The sequence below is a fragment of the Macrobrachium rosenbergii genome, chromosome 28 (genome assembly GCF_040412425.1).
Source record: "Macrobrachium rosenbergii isolate ZJJX-2024 chromosome 28, ASM4041242v1, whole genome shotgun sequence".
NCBI classification, from domain to species: Eukaryota; Metazoa; Arthropoda; class Malacostraca; order Decapoda; family Palaemonidae; genus Macrobrachium; species Macrobrachium rosenbergii.
The window spans coordinates 32,714,008-32,741,777 of NC_089768.1; the positions used below are offsets into that span (position 1 = coordinate 32,714,008).

The window sequence follows — 27,770 nt, forward strand, 5'->3', positions numbered from 1 at the left end:
ACTGAAACTCTTGAACCAAGAGGAAGAGTCCTATTAGGTCTGATGAAGAGCATGAACCAAGGAAGAAGAGTCCCATTAGGTCGACTAAAACTCTTGAGCCAAGAGGGAAAAGTCCTATTAGGTCTGATGAAGAGCATGAACCAAGGAAGAAGAGTCCCATTAGGTCGACTAAAACTCTTGAACCAAGAGGGAAGAGTCCTATTAGGTCTGATGAAGAGCATGAACCAAGAAAGAAGAGCCCTATTAGGCCAACTGAAACTCTTGAACCAAGAAGGAAGAGTCCTGTTAGGTCTGATGAAGAGCATGAGCCAAGAAAGAAGAGTCCTGTTAGGTCTGGCAAAGAGCCAGATACAAGGAAGAAGAGTCCATTCAGATCTGTTGAAGAGCCAGATCCAAGAAAAAGGAGTCTAATCAGATCAAAGGAAGTTTCTCAACCAGAGAAAGATAGTCCTTTAAAGACCAATATAGAACCAGAACCAAGAAAGGGTACCGTTAGGCCCAAAGAGAAGCCAGAACCAAGAAAGAAAACTCCAACTAGGCTTGAAGATCATAAGCCAGAACCGAAAAAGAAGACTCCAGCGTATCCTAGTGATGATTCAAGTGCAAGAAAGAAGAGTCCTTTGAAGTCTAACGATTCTGAACCAAGAAAGAAAAGTCCAACTGGGACTAATGAAGACATTAAACCTAAACGAAAGGATGTTGACAAGGCTGAACAACCAAAACCAAAAAAGAAGGATCCACTTAAGTCTGAAGTACGTGAACCCACAAAGAAGAGTCCTGTCTTATCTAGTGAAAAACCAGAAACTGCAAAGAAAAGCTCAATAAAACCTGCAGCAGTGACTGAACCAAAGAAGGTTCTAACCAAGGATAATGAAAGAGAAACTGAAAAGGTCACATCTAGGCAGAATGATCAACCAGAACTTGTAAAGAGAAGTCCTAAACCCACGGGGAAGAGCCCATTCCAAGATGAACCACTGGAAGATGTAGTGACTGTAAGAGATGTTGAAGAACTGACAGATGACAAAAAGTATTTCCATAGTGTACATGAAACTGAACTGAAAGATGTCACAAGGGAAACATACTTCAGTAGCACATCAGTCCAAAAAACTTTGCACCAAATTGCCCATGTAAGTTCTGTTGAACAATCTGAAGATACACTGGTGGCAAAACATGTAACAGAAGCAGTTACACAAGACAGTCACATTCGTGATGTCACTTCTGAAACAACAATTAGAGAAGGAAAAAGAGTTGTTTTGAAGAAGACAGGTGAAAAGTTCATCCATGCTGACTCGGAAGAGTTTTTGGAAGGAGAAACTTATTACATAAGTGAAGACTATTCTAGTGACACAAGTTCAGAAGAATCTACAACTGATTCAGAATCATCTGAAAGCAACAAAGACAAAGGTGACATTAAAAAGAAAAGAAAACAACTGACAAAAGAAAGTAAGGATTCGAAAAACAAAAAACATGGTACAAGAAAAAGAAAGAGTAAAGTTGTTGTTAGTGAAGAAACTAGAACAAAATCACACAAAGAGGTTAGCGAATTGCACGAAGTAATCTCAGAAAGGATAGAAAAGACAGTGTTGGAAACGGCAGAATTTAGAGAGCAAACATTAACCAGCGAAGGAAGACCAGAAATGCAAGTTGAAAAGCTAGAGCCAACAAAGGACAAGGAGAGACCTGTGAAGAAAAAAGCTGAACCAGTAAAATCATCACTTGAGCCACAGGTGAGCAGAAAACCTGGAAAAACAAAGGACACTGATCCCAAAACAAGAAATTACTCTAAGCCAGAGAAGTCTTCAGATGAACCATCATTAAAAAAGCCTATTAAGCAGCCTGAGACAGAATCAACCAAGGCAGTACCCTTTGCCGTAAAAACAGATGATTCAAAACCTAAAAGAAGTAAACCAGAGAAATCTGGTAAGCCTGGTAAGGGAGAAATATCTCCTGTTCCTGAAACTAAGCCAAGAGATAGACCCGGTAGAGCGTCTGATGCAAACACAAAGAAGCCATCAGAGAAAAGTGATGACCTACTTGTTAAAAAGCATAAACCAGCGAAGCCTATTGATGGGTCCAGAACAAAAGAGAAACCAGCTGATAAGGCTAGCCCAACCAGGAAACCAAAGGAACGTTCAAAGCCTGAAGAGAAGGGTGTTAAAGGAAACCAGATGATAAACCGGAGACCAGTGAGATCAGTGAACCAGAAGTAGAGGTGCCGGTAGATGATTTAAAGGCCACCAGAGTTTTGCCTGTAGACCAAGAGTCTCCAGATGATACTCTTACTAACAAAAGAAGACCTCTCAGAGCAACAGAAATTGAACCAAAAGATGACGATACAGGTCTTGATGGTATTAAACCTGATAGCATTGTGGATGAAGACATGCCAGAGGTTTGGCATCCTGATGAAATTTCTGATGTTGAGCCAAAAGAATCTGTAGCTGAAGATTCTGATAAAGAAAGAAAGGCCCCTTCACATGAACCTGACAAGGAATTGCCTCTCAGGAAGAAATCAGGTATACCGATATCAGAACCAGTTGCTCAGCCTCTCTGGAAGGATATTCAAAGGTCACCAGCCATCAAACCAAGCCAGATTCCTGTGCCTGTTGCTGGAATTCAAGAACCAGTAATTCTTGAAGGTGGTGAGAAGCCTGGAAAAGACATGCCACATGATGTTGCACCATTAAAAAGAAAGCCTGAATTTGCACCTGAGGGAGAAAAGCCCTCTGATGTTGAAAACCTGGAAAATGACAGCACCAAGAGAACAGCTCCTTATGATTCAGAATTTCCAGGTGAAGTGAGACCCAAGAAACCCCATGATAAAGAACCTTCAACTAGAAAGGTAAGTGATAAGGTCAGAGAGTTTGAAGAAGCAATTAAGAGGAATGAAACACCGGTAAGAAAACCAAATAGACCTGTTAAAGAATCAGATTCCCCTAGAGGATTGTCTGAACCTTTAGAAAATAAAAATGGCCTTATCCCTGAAGTGTATAAACCTGATGACGCAGAGGAAGGACCTGAATTCATGCCTGAGGAAAAGAGATCTCCTAGAGATAGACCAGAGAGAGTAGATGATTTTGAGTCACCAACTCCAAGAGAAGTAGAACCTGTTAGGAAAGTAAGCAAACCAGGCAAGCCAGATACAGAAGAGGATTATGGATCCCCTATTATCAGAGGAGCAGAGCCAGTTGGGAAAGTACACAAACCAGGCAGACCTGATACAGACAAAGATTATGAGTCCCCTACTACCAGAGCAGAAGAGCCAGATAGGAAAGTAAGCAAACCAGGCAGACCAGATACAGAAGATTATGATTCTCCTACTACCAGAGGAGTAGAGCCAGTTAGGAAAGTGCGCAAACCAGACAGACCTGATACAGAAGATTTTGAGACCCCTACTACCAGAGGAGTAGAGCCAGTTAGGAAAGTAAGCAAACCTGGCAAACCAGATAATGAAGGAGGTTATGAATCCCCTACTACAAGAGGAATAGAGCCTGATAGGAAAGTAAGCAAACCAGGCAAACCAGGTACAGAGAAAGATTACGAGTCTCCAATAGGCAGAGGAATTGAGCCCATTAAGAAAGTAAGAAAACCAGGTGAACCAGATACAGAAGAAGATGATGAGTTTCCTGATGCCAGAGGAGTAGAGCCAGTTAGGAAAGTAGGCAAACCAGGCAAACCAGGTACTGAGAAAGATTTTGAGTCCCCTTCTACCAGAGGAGGAGAGCCAATTAGGAAAGTTAGCAAACCAGGCAGACCAGATACAGACAAAGATTATGAGTCCCCTACTACCAGAGGAGTAGAACCAGGTAGGAAAGTAAGCAAACCAGGCAGACCAGATACAAAAGAGGATTACGAATCCCCTACACCCAGAGGAGTAGACCCTGATAGGAAAGCAAGAAAACCAGGAAAACCAGGTACAGAGAAAGATTACGAGGCACCAAAAGACAAAGAAGTTGAGCCTATTAGGAAAGTAAGAAAACCAGGCAAACCAGGTACAGAAGAGGATTACGAATCCCCTACACCCAGAGGAGTAGAGCCTGATAGGAAAGTAAGCAAACCAGGCAGACCAGATACAAAAGAGGATTACGAATCCCCTACACCCAGAGGAGTAGAGCCTGATAGGAAAGTAAGCAAACCAGGCAGACCAGATACAAAAGAGGATTACGAATCCCCTACACCCAGAGGAATAGAGCCTGATAGGAAAGTAAGAAAACCAGGCAAACCAGGTACAGAAGAGGATTACGAATCCCCTACACCCAGAGGAGTAGAGCCTGATAGGAAAGTAAGAAAACCAGGAAAACCAGGTACAGAAGAGGATTACGAATCCCCTACACCCAGAGGAGTAGAGCCTGATAGGAAAGTAAGAAAACCAGGAAAACCAGGTACAGAAGAGGATTACGAATCCCCTACACCCAGAGGAGTAGAGCCTGATAGGAAAGTAAGAAAACCAGGCAAACCAGGTACAGAAGAGGATTACGAATCCCCTACACCCAGAGGAGTAGAGCCTGATAGGAAAGTAAGAAAACCAGGCAAACCAGGTACAGAAGAGGATTACGAATCCCCTACACCCAAAGGAGTAGAGCCTGATAGGAAAGTAAGCAAACCAGGAAAACCAGGTACGGAGAAAGATTATGAGGCACCAAAAGACAAAGAAGTTGAGCCTATTAGGAAAGTAAGAAAACCAGGCAAACCAGATACAGAGAAATATTTTGAGTCCCCTACTACCAGAGGAATAGAGCCTGATAGGAAAGTAAGAAAACCAGGCAGACCAGATACAGAAAGATTATGAGTCCCTACTACCAGAGGAGTAGAGCCTGTTAGGAAAGTAAGAAAACCAGGCAGACCAGGTACAGAAGATTATGAGTCCCCTACTACCAGAGGAGTAGAGCCAGTTAGGAAAGTAAGAAAACCAGGCAAACCAGATACAGAAGATTATGAGTCCCCTACACCCAGAGGAATAGAGCCTGATAGGAAAGTAAGCAAACCAGGCAGACCAGGTACAGAAAGATTATGAGTCCCCTACACCCAGAGGAGTAGAGCCAGTTAGGAAAGTAAGAAAACCAGGCAAACCAGGTACTGAAGAGATTATGAGTCCCTACACCCAGAGGAGTAGAGCCAGTTAGGAAAGTAAGAAAACCAGGCCAACCAGATACAGAAGGATTATGAGTCCCCTACACCCAGAGGAGTAGAGCCTGATAGGAAAGTAAGAAAACCAGGCAAACCAGATACAGAAGATTATGAGTCCCCTACTACCAGAGGAGTAGAGCCAGTTAGGAAAGTAAGAAAACCAGGCAACCAGGTACAGAAGATTATGAGTCCCCTACACCCAGAGGAGTAGAGCCTGTTAGGAAAGTAAGAAAACCAGGCCAACCAGATACAGAAGATTATGAGTCCCCTACACCCAGAGGAGTAGAGCCTGATAGGAAAGTAAGAAAACCAGGCAAACCAGATACAGAAGAGGATTATGAGTCCCCTACACCCAGAGGAGTAGAGCCAGTTAGGAAAGTAAGCAAACCAGGCAAACCAGATACAGAAGATTATGAGTCCCCTACTACCAGAGGAATAGAGCCAGTTAGGAAAGTAAGAAAACCAGGCAAACCAGATACAGAAGATTTAGAGTCCCCTACACCAGAGGACTAGAGCCAATTAGGAAAGTAAGCAAACCAGGCCGACCAGATACAGAAGATTTAGAGTCCCCAAAAGACAAGAGGGCTGAGCCTATTAGGAAAGTAAGAAAACCAGGCCGAACCAGATACAGAGAAATATTTTGAGTCCCCTACTACCAGAGGAATAGAGCCAGTTAGGAAAGTAAGCAAACCAGGCAGACCAGATACAAAAGATTATGAGTCCCCTACTACCAGAGGAATAGAGCCAGTTAGGAAAGTAAGCAAACCAGGCAGACCAGATACTGAAGATTATGAGTCCCCTACTACCAGAGGAGTAGAGCCAGTTAGGAAAGTAAGCAAACCAGGCAGACCAGATACAGAAGATTATGAGTCCCCTACTACCAGAGGAATAGAGCCAGTTAGGAAAGTAAGCAAACCAGGCCAACCAGATACAGAAGATTTAGAGTCCCCTACTACCAGAGGACTAGAGCCAATTAGGAAAGTAAGTAAACCAGGCCGACCAGATACAGAAGATTTAGAGTCCCCTACTACCAGAGGGCTAGAGCCAGTTAGGAAAGTAAGCAAACCAGGCCGACCAGATACAGAAGATTTAGAGTCCCCTACTACCAGAGGAATAGAGCCAGTTAGGAAAGTAAGCAAACCAGGCCGACCAGATACAGAAGATTTAGAGTCCCCTACTACCAGAGGACTAGAGCCAGTTAGGAAAGTAAGCAAACCAGGCCGACCAGATACAGAAGATTTAGAGTCCCCTACTACCAGAGGAATAGAGCCAGTTAGGAAAGTAAGCAAACCAGGCCAACCAGATACAGAAGATTTGAGTCCCCTACTAACAGAGGAATAGAGCCAGTTAGGAAAGTAAGCAAACCAGGCCGACCAGATACTGAAGATTATGAGTCCCCTACTACCGGAGGACTAGAGCCAATTAGGAAAGTAAGCAAACCAGGCCGACCAGATACAGAAGATTTAGAGTCCCCTACTACCAGAGGGCTAGAGCCAGTTAGGAAAGTAAGCAAACCAGGCAGACCAGATACAGAAGATTTAGAGTCCCCTACTACCAGAGGACTAGAGCCAGTTAGGAAAGTAAGCAAACCAGGCAGACCAGATACAGAAGATTTAGAGTCCCCTACTACAAGAAGAATAGAGCCAGTTAGGAAAGTAAGCAAACCAGGCCGACCAGATACTGAAGATTATGAGTCCCCTACTACCAGAGGAATAGAGCCAGTTAGGAAAGTAAGCAAACCAGGCAGACCAAATACAGAAGATTATGAGTCCCCTACTACCAGAGGAGTAGAGCCAGTTAGGAAAGTAAGCAAACCAGGCCGACTGAACAGAAGATTATGAGTCCCCTACTACCAGAGGACTAGAGCCAGTTAGGAAAGTAAGCAAACCAGGCAGACCAGATACAGAAGATTATGAGTCCCCTACTACCAGAGGAGTAGAGCCAGTTAGGAAAGTAAGCAAACCAGGCCGACCAGATACTGAAGATTATGAGTCCCTACTACCAGAGGAGTAGAGCCAGTTAGGAAAGTAAGCAAACCAGGCCGACCAGATACAGAAGATTATGAGTCCCCTACTACCAGAGGAGTAGAGCCAGTTAGGAAAGTAAGCAAACCAGGCCGACCAGATACAGAAGATTATGAGTCCCCTACTACCAGAGGAGTAGAGCCAGTTAGGAAAGTAAGCAAACCAGGCCGACCAGATACAGAAGATTATGAGTCCCCTACTACCAGAGGAGTAGAGCCAGTTAGGAAAGTAAGCAAACCAGGCCGACCAGATACAGAAGATTATGAGTCCCCTACTACCAGAGGAATAGAGCCAGTTAGGAAAGTAAGCAAACCAGGCCGACCAGATACAGAAGATTATGAGTCCCCTACTACCAGAGGAATAGAACCAGTTAGGAAAGTAAGCAAACCAGGTACTGAAGATTATGAGTCCCCTACTACCAGAGGAGTAGAGCCAGTTAGGAAAGTAAGCAAACCAGGCCGACCAGATACAGAAGATTATGAGTCCCCTACTACCAGAGGAGTAGAGCCAGTTAGGAAAGTAAGCAAACCAGGCCGACCAGATACAGAAGATTATGAGTCCCCTACTACCAGAGGTAGAGCCAGTTAGGAAAGTAAGCAAACCAGGCCGACCAGATACAGAAGATTATGAGTCCCCTACTACCAGAGGAGTAGAGCCAGTTAGGAAAGTAAGCAAACCAGGCCGACCAGATACAGAAGATTATGAGTCCCCTACTACCAGAGGAATAGAACCAGTTAGGAAAGTAAGCAAACCAGGTACTGAAGCCCCTAGAGGAGTTTAGGAAAGTAAGCAAACCAGGCCGACCAGATACAGAAGATTATGAGTCCCCTACTACCAGAGGAGTAGAGCCAGTTAGGAAAGTAAGCAAACCAGGCCGACCAGATACAGAAGATTATGAGTCCCCTACTACCAGAGGAATAGAACCAGTTAGGAAAGAAAGCAAACCAGGCCGACCAGATACAGAAGATTATGAGTCCCCTACTACCAGAGGAATAGAACCAGTTAGGAAAGAAAGCAAACCAGGCAAACCAGGTACTGAAGATTATGAGTCCCCTACTACCAGAGGAGTAGAGCCAGTTAGGAAAGTAAGCAAACCAGGCAGACCAGACACAGGAGATTTTGAATCCCCTACTACCAGAAGAGTAGAGCCAATTAGGAAAGTAAGCAAACCAGGCCAACCAGATACAGAAGATTTTGAGACCCCCACTACCAGAGGGCAGAGCCTGTTAAGAAAGTAAGCAAACCAGGCAAACCAGGTACTGAAGATTATGAGTCCCCTACTACCAGAGGAGTAGAGCCAGTTAGGAAAGTAAGCAAACCAGGCCGACCAGATACAGAAGATTTTGAGTCCCCTACCACCAGAGGAATAGAACCAGTTAGGAAAGTAAGCAAACCAGGCCGACCTGATACAGAAGATTTTGAGTCCCCTACCACCAGAGGATTAGAACCAGTTAGGAAAGAAAGCAAACCAGGCCGACCAGATACTGAAGATTATGAGTCCCCTACCACCAGAGGAGTAGAGCCAGTTAGGAAAGTAAGCAAACCAGGCAGACCAGATACTGAAGATTATGAGTCCCCTACCACCAGAGGAGTAGAGCCAGTTAGGAAAGTAAGCAAACCAGGCAGACCAGATACTGAAGATTATGAGTCCCCTACTACCGGAAGAGTAGAGCCAGTTAGGAAAGTAAGCAAACCAGGCCAACCAGACACAGAAGATTTTGAGACCCCCACTACCAGAGGAGTAGAGCCAGTTAGGAAAGTAAGCAAACCAGGCAAACCAGATACAGAGAAAGATTATGAGTCTCCTACATCCAGAGTGGTAGAGCCAGCTAGGAAAGTAAGCAAACCAGGGAAACCAGGTACAGAGGAAGATTATGAGTCCCCTGATACCAGAGGATTTGAGCCAGTTAGGAAAGTGAGCAAACCAGGCAAACCAGATACAGAGAAAGATTATGAATCCCCTACACCCAGAGGATTTGAGCCAATTAGGAAAGTGAGCAAACCAGGCAAACCAGATACAGACGATGATAATGAGTCCCCTTCTACCAGAGGATCAGAGCCAACTAGGAGACTAAGCAAACCAGGCAGACCAGGTACAGATGAAGATTATGAGTCCCCTACATCCAGAGGAGTAGAACCAGTTAAGAAAGTAAGGAAACCAGGGGAACCAGATACAGAAGAAGATTTTGATTCCCCAATTAACAAAGGTGTAGAGCCAGTTAGAAAACTAAGCAAACCAGGTACAGGGGAAGATTATGAGTCCCCTGTTGACAAAGGAGTAGAACCCATTAGGAAACTAAGCAAACCAGGCAAACTATATACCGAGGAAGGTTTTGAATCCCCAGTTGACAAAGGAATAGAGCCAATTAGGAAACTAAGCAAACCAGGCAAGCCAGATACAGGGGAAGATTTTGAGTCCCCTGCTGACACACGGGTAGATCCAGCTAGGAAGGTAAGCAAACCAGATAAACCTGAGAGAGTGGTAGACCTTGAGTCGCCTGTGTTAAAAAGATTTGAGCCGGATAGGAAAGCGAGTAAACCAACCAAACCAGAGAAAGAGGAAGGTTTTGTTGGTAAACCAAGTAAACCAAATAAGAAGGATGACCCACATGCTAGGAAAATAAGGAAACCTGAGAAAGAGCCAATTAAGACTGGTAGAGAAGTTGAACCAAAAATTAAAACACGTAACAAGGATGATGAACCACTGGACAAAGAAAGAAAAAAACCAGTGAAAGATGATCACAGATCTCCCATTACCAAAAAGCCAGTTCCTCCTGGAAAAACAATCAGAACAAAGAAAGAACCTTTTGTCAAGAAAACTGGTAAGCCTGACGGTGAGAGGGATGTGCATACCAAGCCAATAGAAGAGCCTAAAGTGCATACAAGGAAGGAAGTACAGCCCACTGCAAAAGTAAGCAAACCCAGCAAAGTTGAAGTTCCTAAAGAGTTTGGTAAAAGAGACCAAGGAAAGGGTAAACCAGTAGTTACAAGAACTAGCAAGCCTGAAAGAGAGAAAGACTCACTGCCTGCTTCCAGAGTACGCGAGCCTGTTAGTAGCCAGAGAGAACCAGCATTCAAAGGAGAAAAACCAGAAGAAAGAGTTGAAGAACTGCTGCCAAGGAAACCAAGTGAATCCAGAGAAGCAGTAGTTCTGCCTACCATGAGGCATAGCATTCCTGACGAAGAGAAGGCAACACCAGGTGACAGTGAGAGTAAACCAGAAAAAGATGATGAAGTGCGTGATACTGAAAGAGAACCAGTTGTCACAGACGCAACTGAATTACAGCAAGATCTTGAAAATTTAAAACCTGAAGATAAAGACCTTGCACAACCTCTTCAGAAATTACCTCATGCTGAAGAAACAGAACTGTTGCATAGTGAAAGAATAATGAGACCAGATGAAGAGGATGAGAACAAGCTTTTACCTCATAAAGGTGAAGAAAGAATCCCTGATCCAAAGGAAGATGATCAAGGGGAAGAACCGCCAGGTAGAAAAGGGAGAAAAATAGACAAGGCAGATGAGCCCGAGAGAAAAGACAGGAGAACTGTCAAGACTGAGAAAAGAAGTGAACCATCAACAATAAGGAAACCCCAAACTGTTAGAGATGACAAGAAGCCAGTGAGAAAAGAAATTAAACCAGATTCAAATAAACCTTCTGTGACAAAAAAGACAATTGTTCCAAAAGAGAGAGGTGTTGAACCTATAAATAAGCAGAGGAAGCCAGTAACTGGTTCACCTTCAGTCTCTGGTAAGAAAGAACCTTCCTCTAGACCTAGCAGGACTGTTAAGCAAGACCAACCTAAGTACGATAGTAAAGAACTTAAATCCACGAGAAAACTTATTAAGCCAAAGGAAAAGGAAACGGAAGTTGAAGAAACTGTTCATAGAAAAGATATAGAACCAAAGAGAATCAGTCAAAGAAATGTTGGTATGCCTCAAAGAAGAGAGTATAGTAGGAGATCCCCATTTTCTGTGAAAAGTAATACTCCTGAACCTGAAGACACGAGAGCCCATACAAGGAAGGTTTCTAAACCAAGAAAGTCATCTTTGGATCACAACTATCACAACCAACGAGACTCAGATGATAACGCTGGAACAAGGACCCATAGTATGCAGTCCCTGTCAGGAGTATCAACAACCAGCTCTGTACCTAGTTACATGCGACCACGAGGAGAGTCCTGCAGTTGTCGCCGCCATACCCCAGAGAGGGATATTCATGAAGTAGAAGAATCACTACGGAATGCTTACAAATATACTAGGTGCACGAAAAAGGTTACTAAACGACCTGTATCCTATGATTATTCCTATACTATATCTCCTGATGGTGGTGGTGGTGGTGGTGGTGGGGGATCTTATTCCATATACTTTGGACCAAAAGATAAGTTACTGCCAAAAGATCGAGACCGTCCACATTCTGTTGATGTGACGGGTACGTGGTCAGTACCTGAAGAAGGCCCCAGAGGAACTGATAGTCCTGGCTTGCATGATCCTTCTGGCTACAGTGATAGGCCCAGTAGATTACCTTTGGCTGAGGACTCATATCCTTTAGATAATCTAACCAGAAGATTGCATTCACCTGATTCCTCATCATTGCATCCTGCAGATTACATTAGCACTAGTCCTGATCCTAAGGATAAACCTGGAAGAGCCACCCCCACTGATCATGTTCCTCAGTTCACAGGAACTGAAAGATACCATCCTGAAACAGAGGGGCCCAGTGACCATACTGGTCATTATACTGGATACTCTCCAGAATCTGATGTCTACTATGGAAGAGGTGCAAATGAAATGAAGCCCTCTCTTGCAACTAAGGAAGGAAGGGAACCTCTGGAAGTTGATACTAGAGAAATTACTAGGAGATCTCCAGAACCTGAAGCTCATTATGAAAATGATGACAGAGTTGGAAAGTACTCTCCAGACTTTGAAGCTAGCAAGAGGCATCCAGATGATGAACCTAGATCATTCTATCCCAGAGAAATAATCCATACAAGGGACCAACATGGTTACTATAGTAAAACTGATGAAAAAAGAGAACATGAATATAGCAAAATAAGCCAGTCAGAATATACTCATGATATATCAAGTGAAAAAAGAAGACAGTCAAGTGACCTGCTTGTATCTACAGATGAGAGGGTTACACATCCAGATTTGCAGTATGATGGGTCTCCTGAACATCAAGCTGCTCCTGGTTATTATCCTAGGCATACATCTGAGGAGCCAAGAAGAGGCATTGATAGAAGATCTCCTGAACATGAAGCTGTTCCTGGTTATTATCCTAGGCATACATCTGAGGAGCCAGGAAGAAATGACATTGAGAGAAGGTCTCCTGAACATGAAGCTGTTCCTGGTTATTATCCTAGGCATACATCTGAGGAGCCAGGAAGAAGTTACACTGATAGAAGGTCTCCTGAACATGAAACTGTTCCTGGTTATTATCCAAGGCATACATCTGAGGAGCCAGGAAGAAGTTACACTGATAGAAGGTCTCCTGAACATGAAGCTGTTCCTGGTTATTATCCTAGGCATACATCTGAGGAGCCAGGAAGAATTTACACTGATAGAAGGTCTCCTGAACATGAAGCTGTTCCTGGTTATTATCCTAGGCATACATCTGAGGAGCCAGGAAGAAGTGACATTGATAGAAGGTCTCCTGAACATGAAGCTGTTCCTGGTTATTATCCTAGGCATACATCTGAGGAACCAGGCAGAATTTATACTGATAGAAGGTCTCCTGAACATGAAACTGTTCCTGGTCATTATCCAAGGCATACATCTGAGGAGCCAGGAAGAATTTATACCGATAGAAGGTCTCCTGAACATGAAACTGTTCCTGGTCAGTATCCAAGGCATACATCTGAGGAGCCAGGAAGAAGTGACACAAATAGGAGGTCTCCTGAACATGAAGCTGTTCCTGGCTATTATCCAAGGCATACATCTGAGGAGCCAGGAAGACGTGACATAGATAGAAGGTCTCCTGAACATGAAGCTGCTCCTGGTTACTATCCTAGGCATACATCTGAGGAGCCAGGAAGAAGTGACATAGGTTATGTTGTTAAAGAGCACACGCATGGTGATCAGCACCTTTATGAAAAAGACATTGTTGATAAAAAGATGGTTATTTCCTCAATTTCAAGGGGCAGTGATAGACGTGAAGATGAATCCCGAATTCATTATGTTGATACAACTAGTAGTTTAGATACAACAGATGTTAGCTATCAGAGTGAAAGGTTTCAGAGACAAGATCTAGAGGCTGGTGAGAGCCGCAAGGATTATTCTCAACACACTGAACACAGATTGAATACAGAAACACTCAGAGATGACAGAGAAAGAACGACAGAATTTTCCACATATCGGACAGATGAGACACTCAGTCGTGATGGAACACAGTACGGTTCTGTCACTACCAGACTAACATCTGACACACAAGGGCGTGACTTGAGAGTAGATTACGACGGACTGATGAAGACTGGGCAATATGTGAGTGATGACGGTACACGCTGGAGGGTTGTATCTGAGAAGCAGCCAGCCACCAGCATCACAAGGGGGGATTATATGGTACACAAACGAGACGGTACTGGTAACATAGAGGTAGGCAGTGGGCGTCTAGTTACTGACCGGACAAATACTTCCCTGGACGGACGCTGTATGGGTGACCCTCCCGCCGGTTACGTCAGACACGAACAGGATGGAGATGGGTCATGGCGTGTGCTAGGTGATCGCGAAAGCCATCAGACGTCTAGCAGCTGGGAGAAGGCGGAGCATCAGCAGCAGCAGACTGAAAGTAAGCACCGTAAGTGGGATGCACTTGGTGCAGCTGGAGATGACACTGCTGATATAAGCCCTTGCTGAAATGCTCTTCAAAACCAACTGCTTTTTTGCGCATTTATTAATCTCTTCTCTAACACTGTCTTCAGAGTCTGTCTTTCTTGAGAGAGAGAGAGAGAGAGAGAAAGAGAGAGAGAGAAAGAAAGAAAGAAAATTGTAAACGAAGGAGCGACCAACACTGGAAATGATTACCAAATATCTCATCAACAGACATTTCTGTTATTAAATCATTAACTTTCAGATAAAATTTACTTGGAGTCAAACAGTGGACAGTACTTACTACACCTGAGGCATGTAAAATACTAATGGAAGGTAGGTCAACATAGTACCATAAGTACCTTAAGACTTAAACTTTGACTGTTTTTTTTTTTAACTCTAGGACTACATAGTATGTACTCTTAATTTTAAGACAACCAATTTTGCTTACATTGCCTTAATTGCTGTTTTTCACATGTGGTGACAAGCCATATATATATTGTGGGTATTGCTCTCAAACAGCCAGCAGGCATGTTCAACACAAGGCTTTTACCGCTGTAGCAAACCTCTCTCAGATAATTTGGTATTTGTTATCGTGGTATCGACATTCTGCGTTTGAGGGACAGTGTATAAGCCGAACAACAGTCTGACGCTCCCAGGGTCCCTTACAACTGGCCAGTCACACTTTGAGGATGCTTGCTCATCGGCAGGGAGCCATAACTCTTCACCACGTAATTTTGCTTCGAGTGTCGGGCTTTCAAGTTCCACTCGTCATTGCCTTAAGATGACACTTGTACTGCTCATGAACGGCCCACATTTGCCCCTATCACTTTCCTGCGTTCATTGTTAGCAGATTTAGTTCATTGTCGGTTTAAATGGGTATCCCCTTCCCACCCCTGGACACCCAGACACACATGTACACACTCCTCCCAAGTCACACTCTTCACCTAGACCTACTTTTTACCAACATTTATCATTCTGCCACTTAATGCTACTTTTATTTCAGTTTTCATTTTCGTGTGGGGTCCTTGCCTACCTGTCTTCTTCTTGTATCTTTTTGTAGCTTTATTCCTTTCCACATTTGCTGTAATCAAATGCTGACGGGTGATTTCACACCTTGATTCTAAAACGTTAAATGTATCGGTTCACACTGACGGTATCGGTTGTTACATAGCACACATTTTGTACAGTTGATAATTATGTGTACTTTACACTGGTTTGCGAGAAATCCTTAATGCTTGGTCCTTTTTTATTGTTATACGTATGTTCTAACATTGCACATTTTTAACAGTTCACTACGTATATTATCTACCTATCTAACATACACACGTACTATATATATATATATATATATATATATATATATATATATATATATATATATATATATATATTTGTCGAAATTTGTACATAAACACAAGAATTGCTGTCTCATGCTCTGTGTATATAATGGGAACTTGTTTGAAATGATTACACAACCTTCATTGGGGCTTTTGTGAGCGGTAAAAAGTTTCCTTAATCAGGAAGCCTAAATTGACATCATTCTTCGTGGCATTTTCATTATTGACTCTTTATATTGATTTGGGGATTTTTATTTTAAATTGTTTACGTAGTTCACTTACCGTACGTCTTATTATTGTTATCACAGGCAGTCTCGCCAGGAGGTACATGATAAGACTAGTCTCCTCGGAAATAGATGATAAGACAAATCTCCTCCTTGTGATCTGAACCTTTGCACAAGGAGATATTAGGCCAGCATTACATCCACCCAGTTCTCCTGGGTGAGGTGCATACTTAGTCACAAAGGACCAGTAACTTGCTAAACAACTTCCGCTACTGAGTATTAGTATTCATTCGAAAAGAAAATATGAGAAGAGTTATCTCACGATTTTAAAACCCTCAATGGCAGGTCATTCCAAACATGGTAAACCAGTCGTTTATTGCGCCAATTTGCTTAAGTTTTAGAGCTTCAATCAGAAACTGATTGGCTCAGTATAGACCTATAGCCCCCTATAAAACTACACCCACAGACATGGTTTATTAGCAGAAAGTTTTGAAAGTCAGTTTTAGGCGGTGTTGTGATGTATTTTTATTTATTATGTTTAAAGTATTTTTATTTCTTATTATATTTAAAGTTATGAAAACTAAAAGAAAAATAAATTTTTCCAATTTACAACGAGGTGGCCTCTTGCACCGGCAATTTTTTCAAAATGTTGTACGACACGAATGTCTGTGTAAAGGGGCGTACCACAGGATGTGGGTAGACGGAATTGAGGTGGATATGGATGGATGGGTACGTCTGGTTATTGGGATGGTGTGGTATAGAAGGGGGGAAGGTTATTATAGGATAGGTAGGTTCGGAATGGGGAGGTGGGAGGAGCAAGGTCGCCTACACTAACCGTCGCATTCCCGCCACCCACCGACACATAACGTATCAACAAGGAAAAAATCAATCAAATACTTATTTGTCTAACTAAATAACATCATTGTCCGTATTTACGGTCTGACGCATATGTAGTTAAGGCAATTTTTTATTCCCGTGCGTTGAAAACGAAAGCATTCCCGCCATTATCTTCTGTCGGGTATTCAGAAGTTGAAAAGAAATTTGCTTGGTGGTCTCACAAAAGATTCCATTTTGTTCCAAGAACTCTTAATGTGAGCCTCCCTTCTCCCCCACGCTGAGATCGTTTTGACGTCGCCCAGAAAGACTCAACGCACCGATGAGTCAATAGCGAGCATTATGACGATTTTTTATTTTTTTTATAGAACAAAGAGGTAGAATAATAGCGGGGACGGGTCTGCTTTATTCGTATGAGATTATTTTTCCTCGGTAGCCATCCCATCGTGGGTCCGGTGTCATCGTCTAGGAGACGACGTCGTTCGTTCGCGGTTACACCCCTTCGCCTTGGCTTTCGCTCATTCCAGGAACTTTCGTCTGTTATCGTAGTCTTTCATCTGCCGGGAGTCTTAGAAAAATGTACCATGAATCTTCGCAGATACATTACAGTTTTTCTGGCAGATATAAAACACACCAAAACTATTTTTGAGCTTGTTCCGAAATTTTGTTTGTGTAAGCTTTTGATAAACATTCAAATGGAAAGAAAAAAAAACACATAAATCTGCGGTCAAGGTGGCGGCGACCACCGCCGCTGATCAGCTGGTTGACGGGCCGTTGGTCTGCACTCACGTACTCACACACACACACACACACACACACACACACAAACGCATTCGTTCAACTCTCATATTCCTTCATTCGAACCGCACTAGTTCTTCAGGAACCGTGGAGTGTACATTAAGAGGAAGGAGAGAGAAGAGACTCGGAAAGTCATCGTTTTAGGTTAGTGTCACTGCAACCTCATTAAGCTTGTACCTGTGGACTTATAGTTTGAGCGCTAAGATTTTAATTACTCGTGTTTTCTTAGCGCTCTCTGAGTTAGATAATATTATGTTCATATATATATATATATATATATATATATATATATATATATATATATATATATATATATATATGAATGGAATGTGAGACTAAGAAACAATGTCCATTTGAAATTTCATATTTCCCTAAAGGTGTGTCTTCCTTTTTTCAACGGCACTTAGGAATTTAGTCTATCTATCTACTTTATGAACATATATATATATATATATATATATATATATATATATATATATATAATATATGTTCATAAAGTAGAAAACTTGACTAAGATTCAAGTGTCATTAAAAAAAAGTAAGACACCTTGCGGGAAATATAAAATTTCAAATGGACGCTGTTTCTTAGTCTCATGTTACCGTCACCGAAACTTGAGTCAACCAGTTTGAACTTACAAAAGTAACGCTGAATACTTTTTTGTGCACAAAGAACCGTCATCTAGTTTTATCAGTGGAAAAAAAATGTTCATCCGTTAGACGCTAGCCATGCATGACTATGCATTGGCTAGCAATCATAATCCGTGCTTTTTTTTTTTTAAGCACATCTTAGTTTTTTAATATATATTTTAATTAACCACAAATACTCGCATACTACTGCTCTGAACGAAGAACAGAACCGGTATAATGTGTCTTAATTTTTTTTCTTTATTCTCACCCACGCACCGTCTATAAGAGTTAGCCTGTTCCCACACTTTGGGGCCTCAATGTGGGTATGGCAGACTGTGGGAACGCTCAAAACAGCGGTATTTTCGTAAGGAGAGGAACTGGAGGATTTAAAACTTTGTTTGTCAAATATTCCCCCGGTCCCCAGGTCAGCGCAGGTCATGGCCTGCGTTCTTTTACGGAAGGTTAATTGTTTCTTTATTGTTTTGTTTATTACCATTTAAACGTACGCTTGCGTTTTACTTTTTTAAAACGGTGTTTGGTAAGATCACATGCGGCTGTTTTTTGTTTCGTTTTTTAACGTAAGTCCAGTTTTTATGTATTTGAAAGACTTTACATTAAGGGGAACAAACACATCATCAGCCTGCTTCTATTATTATTATTATTATTATTCAAAATGTGCGCCCATTCGCGTGGAGTAAGTCTAAATCCATTAACCTCCCAAACAAAATACAAGATAAAATAAAGAGCAAGAGCAAGTAAAACAACAATAAAAGTAGGTAACTCGGTTTACCGACGTGAACCTGAGCTCACTTCTTATTGACCGGTTCTACGTGACGGTAGTAAACATTGTCCAAGTGGCCAATAAACAAAAGCCGCCGCGAGAGACCTTGCCCTAGAATTGCTTTTGTTGGACTTCACCTTGACTTCCGTGTGTGTTTGTAAGCGTGCGTTTGTTTTCGTGCCGCAGTACAATGTTTTCATTTGGGTAATTGTAGTAAGGAAAAGAGATAGAGATTTACTCTTGATTGGTCGTATAGGCCTAAGTGAGCCGGCTAAGGTTTGGGGAACGGTTACCTGATAAAGTACCAATATGTGGTGCAGGTTATAAATGTCTTTACTTTCTGGTTTATTGATTTCTTTTGGGTCATTAGTGAAGGAAAGATAGCAAATGCCCAGATTAGCCACATAGGCCTAATCAGGTTGGGTTTAGCGGCATTTCGATTAGTTATAGAGCTGGTTTGTTTAATTTGACTTGGTATAAACAAACGCAAAAGAATCGGATAATCGGGATACTGACATGAAGGGGCTTCCTGAAGGTCAGTTTAAAGGGGATCGTTTACAAGGGAAGTGGTCGTGGGAAGGGGGTGGGGTGGAAGGCAGGTGTTACTGTTCCCATTTCAGCACTCTTTAGACTTCTTCAGTGGGTAGACGAGTGGACCCTGATCCTTTAGGCTTTGTGTTTAAACAAGGAAAAAAAATAAGTGCGGGTGGGGGTGAGGGATGAGTAATTGGTGGGCAGGGTGACTAGAGGGGGGAGGAGGTTGTTGCAAGTTCATCTCCTCTTACCTCTTAACCCTTCTCCTCTTTTTTTTTTTTTCTTACTTCGCCCAGCCAATCAGCCTCTCTCCACACCTCTAACTTCCTCCTCCTCCTCCTCCTCCACCTCCTCCTCCTGTCTCTCTTCTCGTCCGTTTACCGTTTGTTTCCCGCTTTCACCTGATCGTTGTTGATCTTCTATTGTTCTCAGCACCGACGCGTCTTCCCTTGGGTAATTCGTCAGGAATCTTTCAGAAGTTTTATCGGGTGGGAATACCGATCACAGCCTCAAAATTAAGATCCCGAAAAACGGGAATTTGTTTCTATTCCATGTTTTACTTGTGTTTATTCACCCCACGCAATTCTTCGAGTCCATTTTTTCTTCTTTTAGAGTAAAGTTGGCTGTATGCCAGCACGGACCCTTACCTTATGGCGGCCCTTACATATAGGTGTTAATGTTTAAGTAAAGCAGTTTTGTTATGTACGATATGACATTATTTGAAAACATCGTTATTATTATTATTATTATTATTATTATTATTATTATTATTATTATTATTATTATTATTATTATTATTTTGCTTGCTTCGATGTTTCTTGCTAAAATTATATGCTTCCTTTATGCCAAAGCTTAGTCTTCTTATTCGCCATCTTGCCAGTTGAGTTAAAAGGCCAAAGGCTTCCATCTTAGAATACTTGAATTCAGTTTTATTTTTCGTTATTTTTTTTTGTGTTTGCTTTCTGCGATGGATTGTTTGATAATAATTTTTGCTTTTAAAGTATGTTATCTTACTGATTTCCTCTTTTATATCGTTTTACCCTTCAGTTGTGTTAAAGACAGTGTATGTCAATATCACGCTTGAAATGAATTTTGTTCTCAATGACTAAAGCTGTTCAGTTGTTTATTTAAACTTTCATTCCGGATTCTTTCTCTGGTGTACACAGTACAGTTAAAATATTAACTTTCTTGTTATGTTTTGATATATGGTATTTTTATTTCATTATATTTTTGTACAGAAGTGAGTCTAAGTTTTAACGTACAAAAGTGAGTTTAGGTTTTAACATATAGAGGGGAGTTTAGGTTTTAACGTACAGAACGGAGTCTAGGTTTTAACGTACAAAAGTGAGCTTAGGTTTTAACATACAGAGGGAGTCTAGGTTTTAACGCACAGAAGTGAGTCCAGGTTCTAACGTACAGAAGTGAGTTCAGGTCTTATCATACAGAAGTAAGTCTGGGTTTCAACATGCAGAACTTAACGAAGCAAGGTTAACCATTCTGTACATAACGGGATACACAAGGCTTCAACTTGCACAAGTCATCTCCCTCTTTTTTCTTCTTTGCCTATCATGCTTCTAGACATCCGCTCTACTTTTCTACTTTCCCACACACGAACGCCTTTTCTGCCTCTCTGTCTGAAGAGAATCCTGCCTCTGTTACATTCCCCGGGCTGGTAACAAAGGACAAGGTCATTCCTCTATGTGTCACTGAGCTTTTCGATGAAACTGACACAGGTTAGAGCTTTCCGGACGCATGTTGATTTCATTTAAATGACACACATGTCATAAACACATCCGGAACTTTCCACCCTTCACATGATGTCCTCTTTACATTCGCTAGACCTAGTACGAATTTTTTTTATATATATATTTTTGTATATTTTTAAATCGCTTCCTTAAAACGGCTTACAGTTTCTGCTGCATTTTCCTGTTATTCAGTGACGTCAGGTGTGAGAGGAATTATTTATTTTTTTTGTGAGTTTTATTTTTACCTTGTGTTTCCTGTCGAGGTGGTTTGTCATTTTTGGGGGATTTTCGAGAATGTTGGAAGTTAACCATTGTGATTAACCTCTCCAGTTTACTTTGTTTGTAAATCAAATGTTGATGGTTTATATTGAAATATCTACCCCCTTTCTTCCAGTCATGAAATATTGCGATACTGATTTGTCACGTTATGATGGTTTTGACAGATTTTTCCAATACTGTGCTCCATCAAGGATGTTTGTTTTTGCAAAGTACAGCGAAGGTGTTTTTGAATTCTGGTTCATGTCCTTGAGCGTAGGTTAAAAGTCGACCTCTGTCATTTTTTCCTCCCCCCTGAAGTTTCGTAAGCACTTAATCCACACCTTGCAAGAAGGAGTCACACTCACACTCACACTTACACATCTCTCACGCGTCACATCCTCTCTACCCCCCCTCCGTCACGTCACTCCACCTGTGACCGCCCTCATGTAATCGCTCACTGAACGTTCTCTCCCGACGCAGGCTCTCGAATTGTGACGTCCTCCTCCACCGCCACCGTCGACCACTCCTCCGGCGCCACCTTCAGCACGAGGGACTCCCACCACAGCAGCGGCAGACGTATTTCTTTCGAGGAAGAAGTTGTTGGAGGAGCACCAGAAATGAGAGAGGGCAGGAGCTTCTTGGAGGATCGGTCCAAGGTGACCGGCTTCAGCGATGTCTTGTCACGCATGGGCGCTACTGAAGCAGGTAAGCGGAAAGTTTGAAATCTTTTTCTTTTCTCTCTCAACGCTTCGGCTTTCTTCTGGGAACGGGGATCGGCTTTTCTCTCGAGTGGTTTTCGTAGATTACTGTTCATGTTATTTCTCTTATTGTTTTTTTTTTTTCGTTGAGAGAGGTTTACAGTTTCTAATCAGTCTATTCGCCGAGTGCAGCATCGTAAAAGCAATTTTTACTTCAGTTATGTTAGTGTCGTTCATTTTTATATTTACTCTTTAAGAAATCACAGTTAAAACCGGTTTCTTTTATTGACCTTTATTCAAGAATATCTATATTCATTTCTCCCATACATCGAACGCAAAGTCTTAAACGGGTTTCATAGCATCGCCAGAGAATACATTCTATAAATTTTTAAAATTCTTTACATCGAAAGTAGAACAGAAGTTACCGTTGAAGTGAACATTCTTTTTCTGTATTGCACGCATCGCATGTGCATTGAAGCAACGCCTCACGTTTCCGATCGGCTGCTCATACTGAACCCCCTTTTAGACCGACGTCTGAATGCTCAGAGAAAAACAGGCGCTTTAGTATATTTACTACGATGTTCCCAAGAGGGAAAACAGCAGAAGCCTTTTTGCCGTAGTTTTGTTTAATTGTTTTGTATCCTGGAAGAGACGAATTCGTTTATGATAGCCTTGTACACAACCTTTTTATGACTAGGTGTTTTGCTCACTTTGCCATAGATGCAGTGTAAATCTTCATTTCCGCATCTCTTTCTCATTCTTTAGCGGTTTCTTTTTCTCCCCAATAAATATTCTCACTCACTCAATTGTTCTTAGCCATTTTTAATTTTCTGTGAAAGAAAACTATTGTGCCGGCTTTGTCTTTTCGTCCGCACTTTTCTCTCCGCCCTCAGATCTTAAAAACTACTGAGGCTAGAGGGCTGCAAATTGGTATGTTGATCATCCACCCTCCAGTCATCAAACATACCAAATTGCACGCCTCTAGCTTTGGTACTTTTTATTTTGTTTAAGGTTAAAGTTAGACATAATCGTGCGTCCGGCAACGATACAGGACAGGCCACCACTGGGCCGTTGTTAAAGTTTCATGGGCCACGGTTTATACAGCATTATACCGAGACCACCGAAAGATAGAACAGTTTTCGGTGGCCTTGATTATACGCCGTACAGAAAACTCGATTGCGCGGGAGAGGCTTCGGCGCATTTTATACTTGTTTAGAATTGATCTCAAAGAGGAATTCAAGTAAATCTTGAAGAATAGATATTATTTGTGTTAAGTAGTAAGTGCAGTACTAGTAGTAGTAGTAGTACTAAGCGTATTCGCAGCAGTTTGCTATCGTGACTAATGACTACTGAGAAATTAGGAGTATAATAAAGTCAGGAATTCAACCGAGACTAAGGAGGAGAAAATATTCAAATGTTCATAGTCCCAGTCTGTGCTTGAAAACGTGTGCTTAAATTTAAATTGTCACTTTCTGCGGGTTCGAAATTGCTGTGGTTGTTTGTCATGTGAAGCTGCCTTCTTGTTGATGAAACATCTTATACGTAGGCATCCTCCATCTCTCTCTCTCTCTCTCTCTCTCTCTCTCTCTCTCTCTCTCTCTCTCTCTCTCTCTCTCTCTCTAGCACACACACACACATACAGGCAAATATTTTCTTTTTTAATCTTGAATGTCAGTGATATTCTCTCTCTCTCTCTCTCTCTCTCTCTCTCTCAGACACACACCCACAGGCTAACATTCTTCTCATTTAATGTTGGAAGTCAGTGTTATTCTCTCTCTCTCTCTCTCTCTCTCTCTCTCTCTCTCTCTCTCTCTCTCTCTCTCTCTCTCTCTCTCTCTCAGGCACACACACACACACATTCTTCTTTTTTAATGTTGGAAGTCAGTGTTATTCTCTCTCTCTCTCTCTCTCTCTCTCTCTCTCTCTCTCTCTCTCTCTCTCTCTCTCTCTCTCTCATGTTTTATAGCCGTGTGGTTCCCCATTCATTGAGGCTATATATGGCTACCTTCTCTTCCCAAACAACTCGCAGTTATTTATTAGTCCGTGACGAAATTCCTTTCCCTCGAGACTTATATGTTGTGGTGTGCGTCAATGCTTTGTTAACTGCTTTGTTGATTGTTGCAAGAAAATTGATCCGAGTTGCTTCGTGCGAACAGATACGGTTGCTGATTGAGGATGGCCTGTGTTGAGAACTGTTTGATTTCTGTTCGGTCTTCACAGCTCCTATTGATTGCTTCTGTTTGATTGTTTTTGTTGTATGTTTATATATATATATATATATATATATATATATATATATATATATATATATATTTATATATATATGTGTGTATATTTATATATATATATATTTATATATTTATATATATTTATAAATGTTAGGGTTATAAATTCCCCTTCGGTGATAATTTCCCATCGGGGATATTCCCAGAAGTAGCTTGAATTTGATATTAAGCGACATTTGTTTTCATGATATATAAATCACGCTGTGATAAAAATTTCACATATATTTATATATATACACTATATAAATATATATATATATATATATATATATATATATATATATATATATATATATATATATATATATATATATATATAAATATATAAATATATATATATATATATATATATATATATATATATATATATATATATATATATATATATATATATATATAATATTATCACGTAATATGTTTACTCACACACACATATATATATATATATTATTTTCCACGTATGAATATGTAATGCTATGTATACCCAAACAAATGCCCGTCCGAATTCACTAGCAGACATTAACTTTATACTCACCTGCCTTCTTCCGTATTCCCTCGAAAGCCCCTGTATTTCATGTCCATGAATAAATTCCCTTTTCCGTCCACCGGAGAATCAAAAGGGCAACAACATCCCTTCCGCCCGCAATCCGTTGTTCCTCCGCTTTGTTTCGCCGTTCCAGGCGAGAGTCAAACGGTTCCAGGGAAATAGTTTCCCGGTATTTCCGTCTTCGAGAGATTTTACTGTTAAAAAGGTTACACCCGTTGCCTTTCGTAATGGAGGTCCTGGCTGGAATGTCATCGATCTCTGCGCTGTGGAGATGAATTCAAATGTCTCTCTTTTTTTCCGTTGTTCTCTCTCTCTCTCTCTCTCTCTCTCTCTCTCTCTCTCTCTCTCTCTCTCTCTCTCTCTCTCTCTCTCTCTCTCAGGCAAATATTCTTCTCTTTTATACTGAACGTTAATATGTAACATCAAATCCGTTGATATTCACCTTTGGAGTGGGCTTATGACATTATTCAAAGCCATTTAATTACTTGAATTATTTTGTATCTCGAAAAGCGAGTTTGTGATAAACAAACATCCGTTTGCAGCACATTCAAAGAAAGAGTGTTTGGAATCTTTCCATGTAATTGAGCTGCGGTGAAGTTATAACGAGAAATTGCAAAAGAAAGAGAGAGAGAAAGTTTCATCAACATTTAATATTTTGCCTCAGAGAGAGAGAGAGAGAGAGAGAGAGAGAGGCAGGCTTGGATGGGAAAGTTTCTGCATCATAAAACGTGGTAGACTGACAGAAACCTAGTTCGGTGAAAGTCTAGTAAAAGTTTCGTGTAACGAAAGTCGCATTTAAAGAAAAAAAAATATATATTTTTGAAAAGTCGAGAGTTTCCGAATTCCGTGTTTGCGTCGTGCAGATATTTTTGTAACGATACCTTTGATTCGCTCAAGCATGCCAGTTGCAAGAACACCTTCAATTTTATTTCTGGACATTTTGATGTAACAAGTTACTTTGTGGATAATGTTAAATTTTCAAGTTATCGTGTCTACAGATTACACACACGCATATATATATATATATATATATATATATATATATATATATATATATATGTATATATATAATTTATTTATAAGTATATATATATATCTATGTATATATAAATATATATAATCATTTATAAGTATATATAGATCTATATATATATCTATATGTATATATATACAGTATATGTGTGTGTGTGTGTGTGGGTGTGTTTGTGTGTATATGTGCATACATACAGTATGTATGTATGTTTATGTTAAACATTAAAACTTAATACCACTTACTGACACTTTTTTAATACTTGAGCCAATGACCGAAAAACCAAGACTTCTTCATTTCTAGTGATTTCTAACAAGGCCTAGAAATCTCTCTCTCTCTCTCTCTCTCTCTCTCTCTCTCTCTCTCTCTCTCTCTCTCTCTCTCTATATATATATATATATATATATATATATATATATATATATATATATATATATATATATATATATACATATATATATATATATATATATATATATATATATATATATATATATATATATATATATATATATATATATATACATACATACATATATACATACATACACACACACACATATATATATATGTATATATATATATATATATACACACACATTTATATACATATGCATATGTAGCAATCTGTCTTCTCTTATGTATTACGTTAATAAAATAAAACTTCTTTCTCTCTCTCTCTCTCTCTCTCTCTCTCTCTCTCTCTCTCTCTCTCTCTCTCTCTCTCTCTCTCATCACGCCCTTCAGTTATGAGGGGAAGGATATCTGATGTGTACTTGACGTATGTATGTTTAGAAACCTTACTTGTGTCGCGGTCAGTATCCAATTGCAGTTACTTGCTTTGCATAACAAGTGGGTTAACTTTACATCTTTTGAATGAAACGTTGTTAACTTGATAAGCAAGAGTCTGTGGAGTAAAATGGTGAAAGTATTGAAAAATAAATAAGCAATATAAAACTATAATAAAACAGTAAAAATATTCTTGACCAGTTAAATAATATACTAGCCGAAATAAAATGATTCGTTTGGCCCGTCTCAGTTCCGAATCACAGGAAAACAAACGCCAAATCTCACTGCTTTTTTTATCTTCTGTATTGACAAACCCTAAGATTTATAGTATATTCACCACCGAAATCAGCAGCAGGATTTACGGTCGTTTATCGTGAACAAGGATAAAACACTCTCTCTCTCTCTCTCTCTCTCTCTCTCTCTCTCTCTCTCTCTCTCTCTCTCTCTCTCTCTCTCTCTCTCTCAGATAACTGATGTGTACTTGATGCTTGTAGAGTATATTCAGAAACCTTACTTGTGCTATGATCTGTTTCCTCCGCTTTGTATTACAAGTCTGTTAACGTTAAATGCGCCAGTTGGATTTTCTATTAATATTCAAAATGTCCTCTTTTACTTACTAAGACAAAAGAAAGGTCCCAGCGCTTGGCCTTTGGCCAAAATTCTATCTTCCATTCCATTCCACTGAGACAAAACTCCCGTTAACTTTATAGACTAGTTTCTTGGGAATAAAGTGGCCGTTAGAAAAAAATTATAATGGGGCATGTAAAAGTTATAGAAATGTTTCTTGACCAGTTATATAATTTAATATACTGGCCGAAATAACGTTATGCGATTTGCCCATCTCAGTTCTCCACAATACGAAAAATGGCCAGATCTAATTACTTCGCAGCCTTTGTAAGTACGAAGCATAAAATTATATTCACCACCAAAATCAGCAGCAGGATTTCCGGTCGTTTAGTTTGAACAAGGATAGGATGCAGTCTCTCTCTCTCTCTCTCTCTCTCTCTCTCTCTCTCTCTCTCTCTCTCTCTCTCTCTCTCTCTCTCTCTCTCAAAGTAATCGGTTTGTATGAAAAGCTTTTCACCCACATCTCCTCGACCGTCAAGAAGGAACCATTAGCTGTTTATTTGATCTGGTTTTCAGTCGTGCCGAGTGAACAGGGCTCAGAAGAACTGCAGTTTAATTTTTAAATTTCTCTCTGCTAATATTATTATTTCTCCGGTAATTTTACGATTTAGGAAAAGGTGGTAGATGTCATTAGATTAATCTAGCCGTGGTCTCACAGTGGTTCGTGTTCTGCAGTAAGAGAAGAAAGCCACTTTCTCCAAAAT

General features: G+C 40.7%; 2 protein-coding genes across 3 annotated transcripts in view; both read left to right on the top strand.

Annotated features, from left to right (window-relative positions):
• The window catches only part of LOC136853961 (titin-like), a 243,065-nt gene that overhangs the window by 135,016 nt on the left and 80,279 nt on the right, over positions 1-27,770 (top strand). Inside the window, exons 20-28 of the mRNA XM_067129858.1 lie at positions 38-2,206; positions 4,801-4,994; positions 5,303-5,615; positions 5,784-6,368; positions 6,458-6,916; positions 7,130-7,722; positions 7,920-8,180; positions 8,348-13,939; positions 21,571-21,795. Coding sequence (XP_066985959.1) covers positions 38-2,206; positions 4,801-4,994; positions 5,303-5,615; positions 5,784-6,368; positions 6,458-6,916; positions 7,130-7,722; positions 7,920-8,180; positions 8,348-13,939; positions 21,571-21,795 — 10,391 coding nt within the window. The remainder of the gene's footprint in view (positions 1-37; positions 2,207-4,800; positions 4,995-5,302; positions 5,616-5,783; positions 6,369-6,457; positions 6,917-7,129; positions 7,723-7,919; positions 8,181-8,347; positions 13,940-21,570; positions 21,796-27,770) is intronic.
• On the top strand, positions 2,199-10,227 carry LOC136853852 (ABC transporter F family member 4-like). Of its 2 annotated transcripts, XM_067129761.1 has the most exons (3): positions 2,199-4,910; positions 5,438-7,164; positions 7,249-7,903. In XM_067129761.1, exon 1 carries the CDS (start codon positions 2,381-2,383, stop codon positions 4,784-4,786), a length of 2,406 nt encoding a protein of 801 aa, XP_066985862.1. In that variant the 5' UTR covers positions 2,199-2,380; the 3' UTR covers positions 4,787-4,910; positions 5,438-7,164; positions 7,249-7,903. The 2 variants fall into 2 exon arrangements, with proteins under 2 accessions (XP_066985862.1, XP_066985861.1); XM_067129760.1 differs by adding an exon at positions 7,947-10,227 and having other exon boundaries at positions 2,199-7,903.

Bases quoted from the DNA above. Each gene is read 5' to 3' on its own strand.
- LOC136853852 (XM_067129760.1), top strand. From the start codon at position 2,381: ATGCCAGAGGTTTGGCATCCTGATGAAATTTCTGATGTTGAGCCAAAA.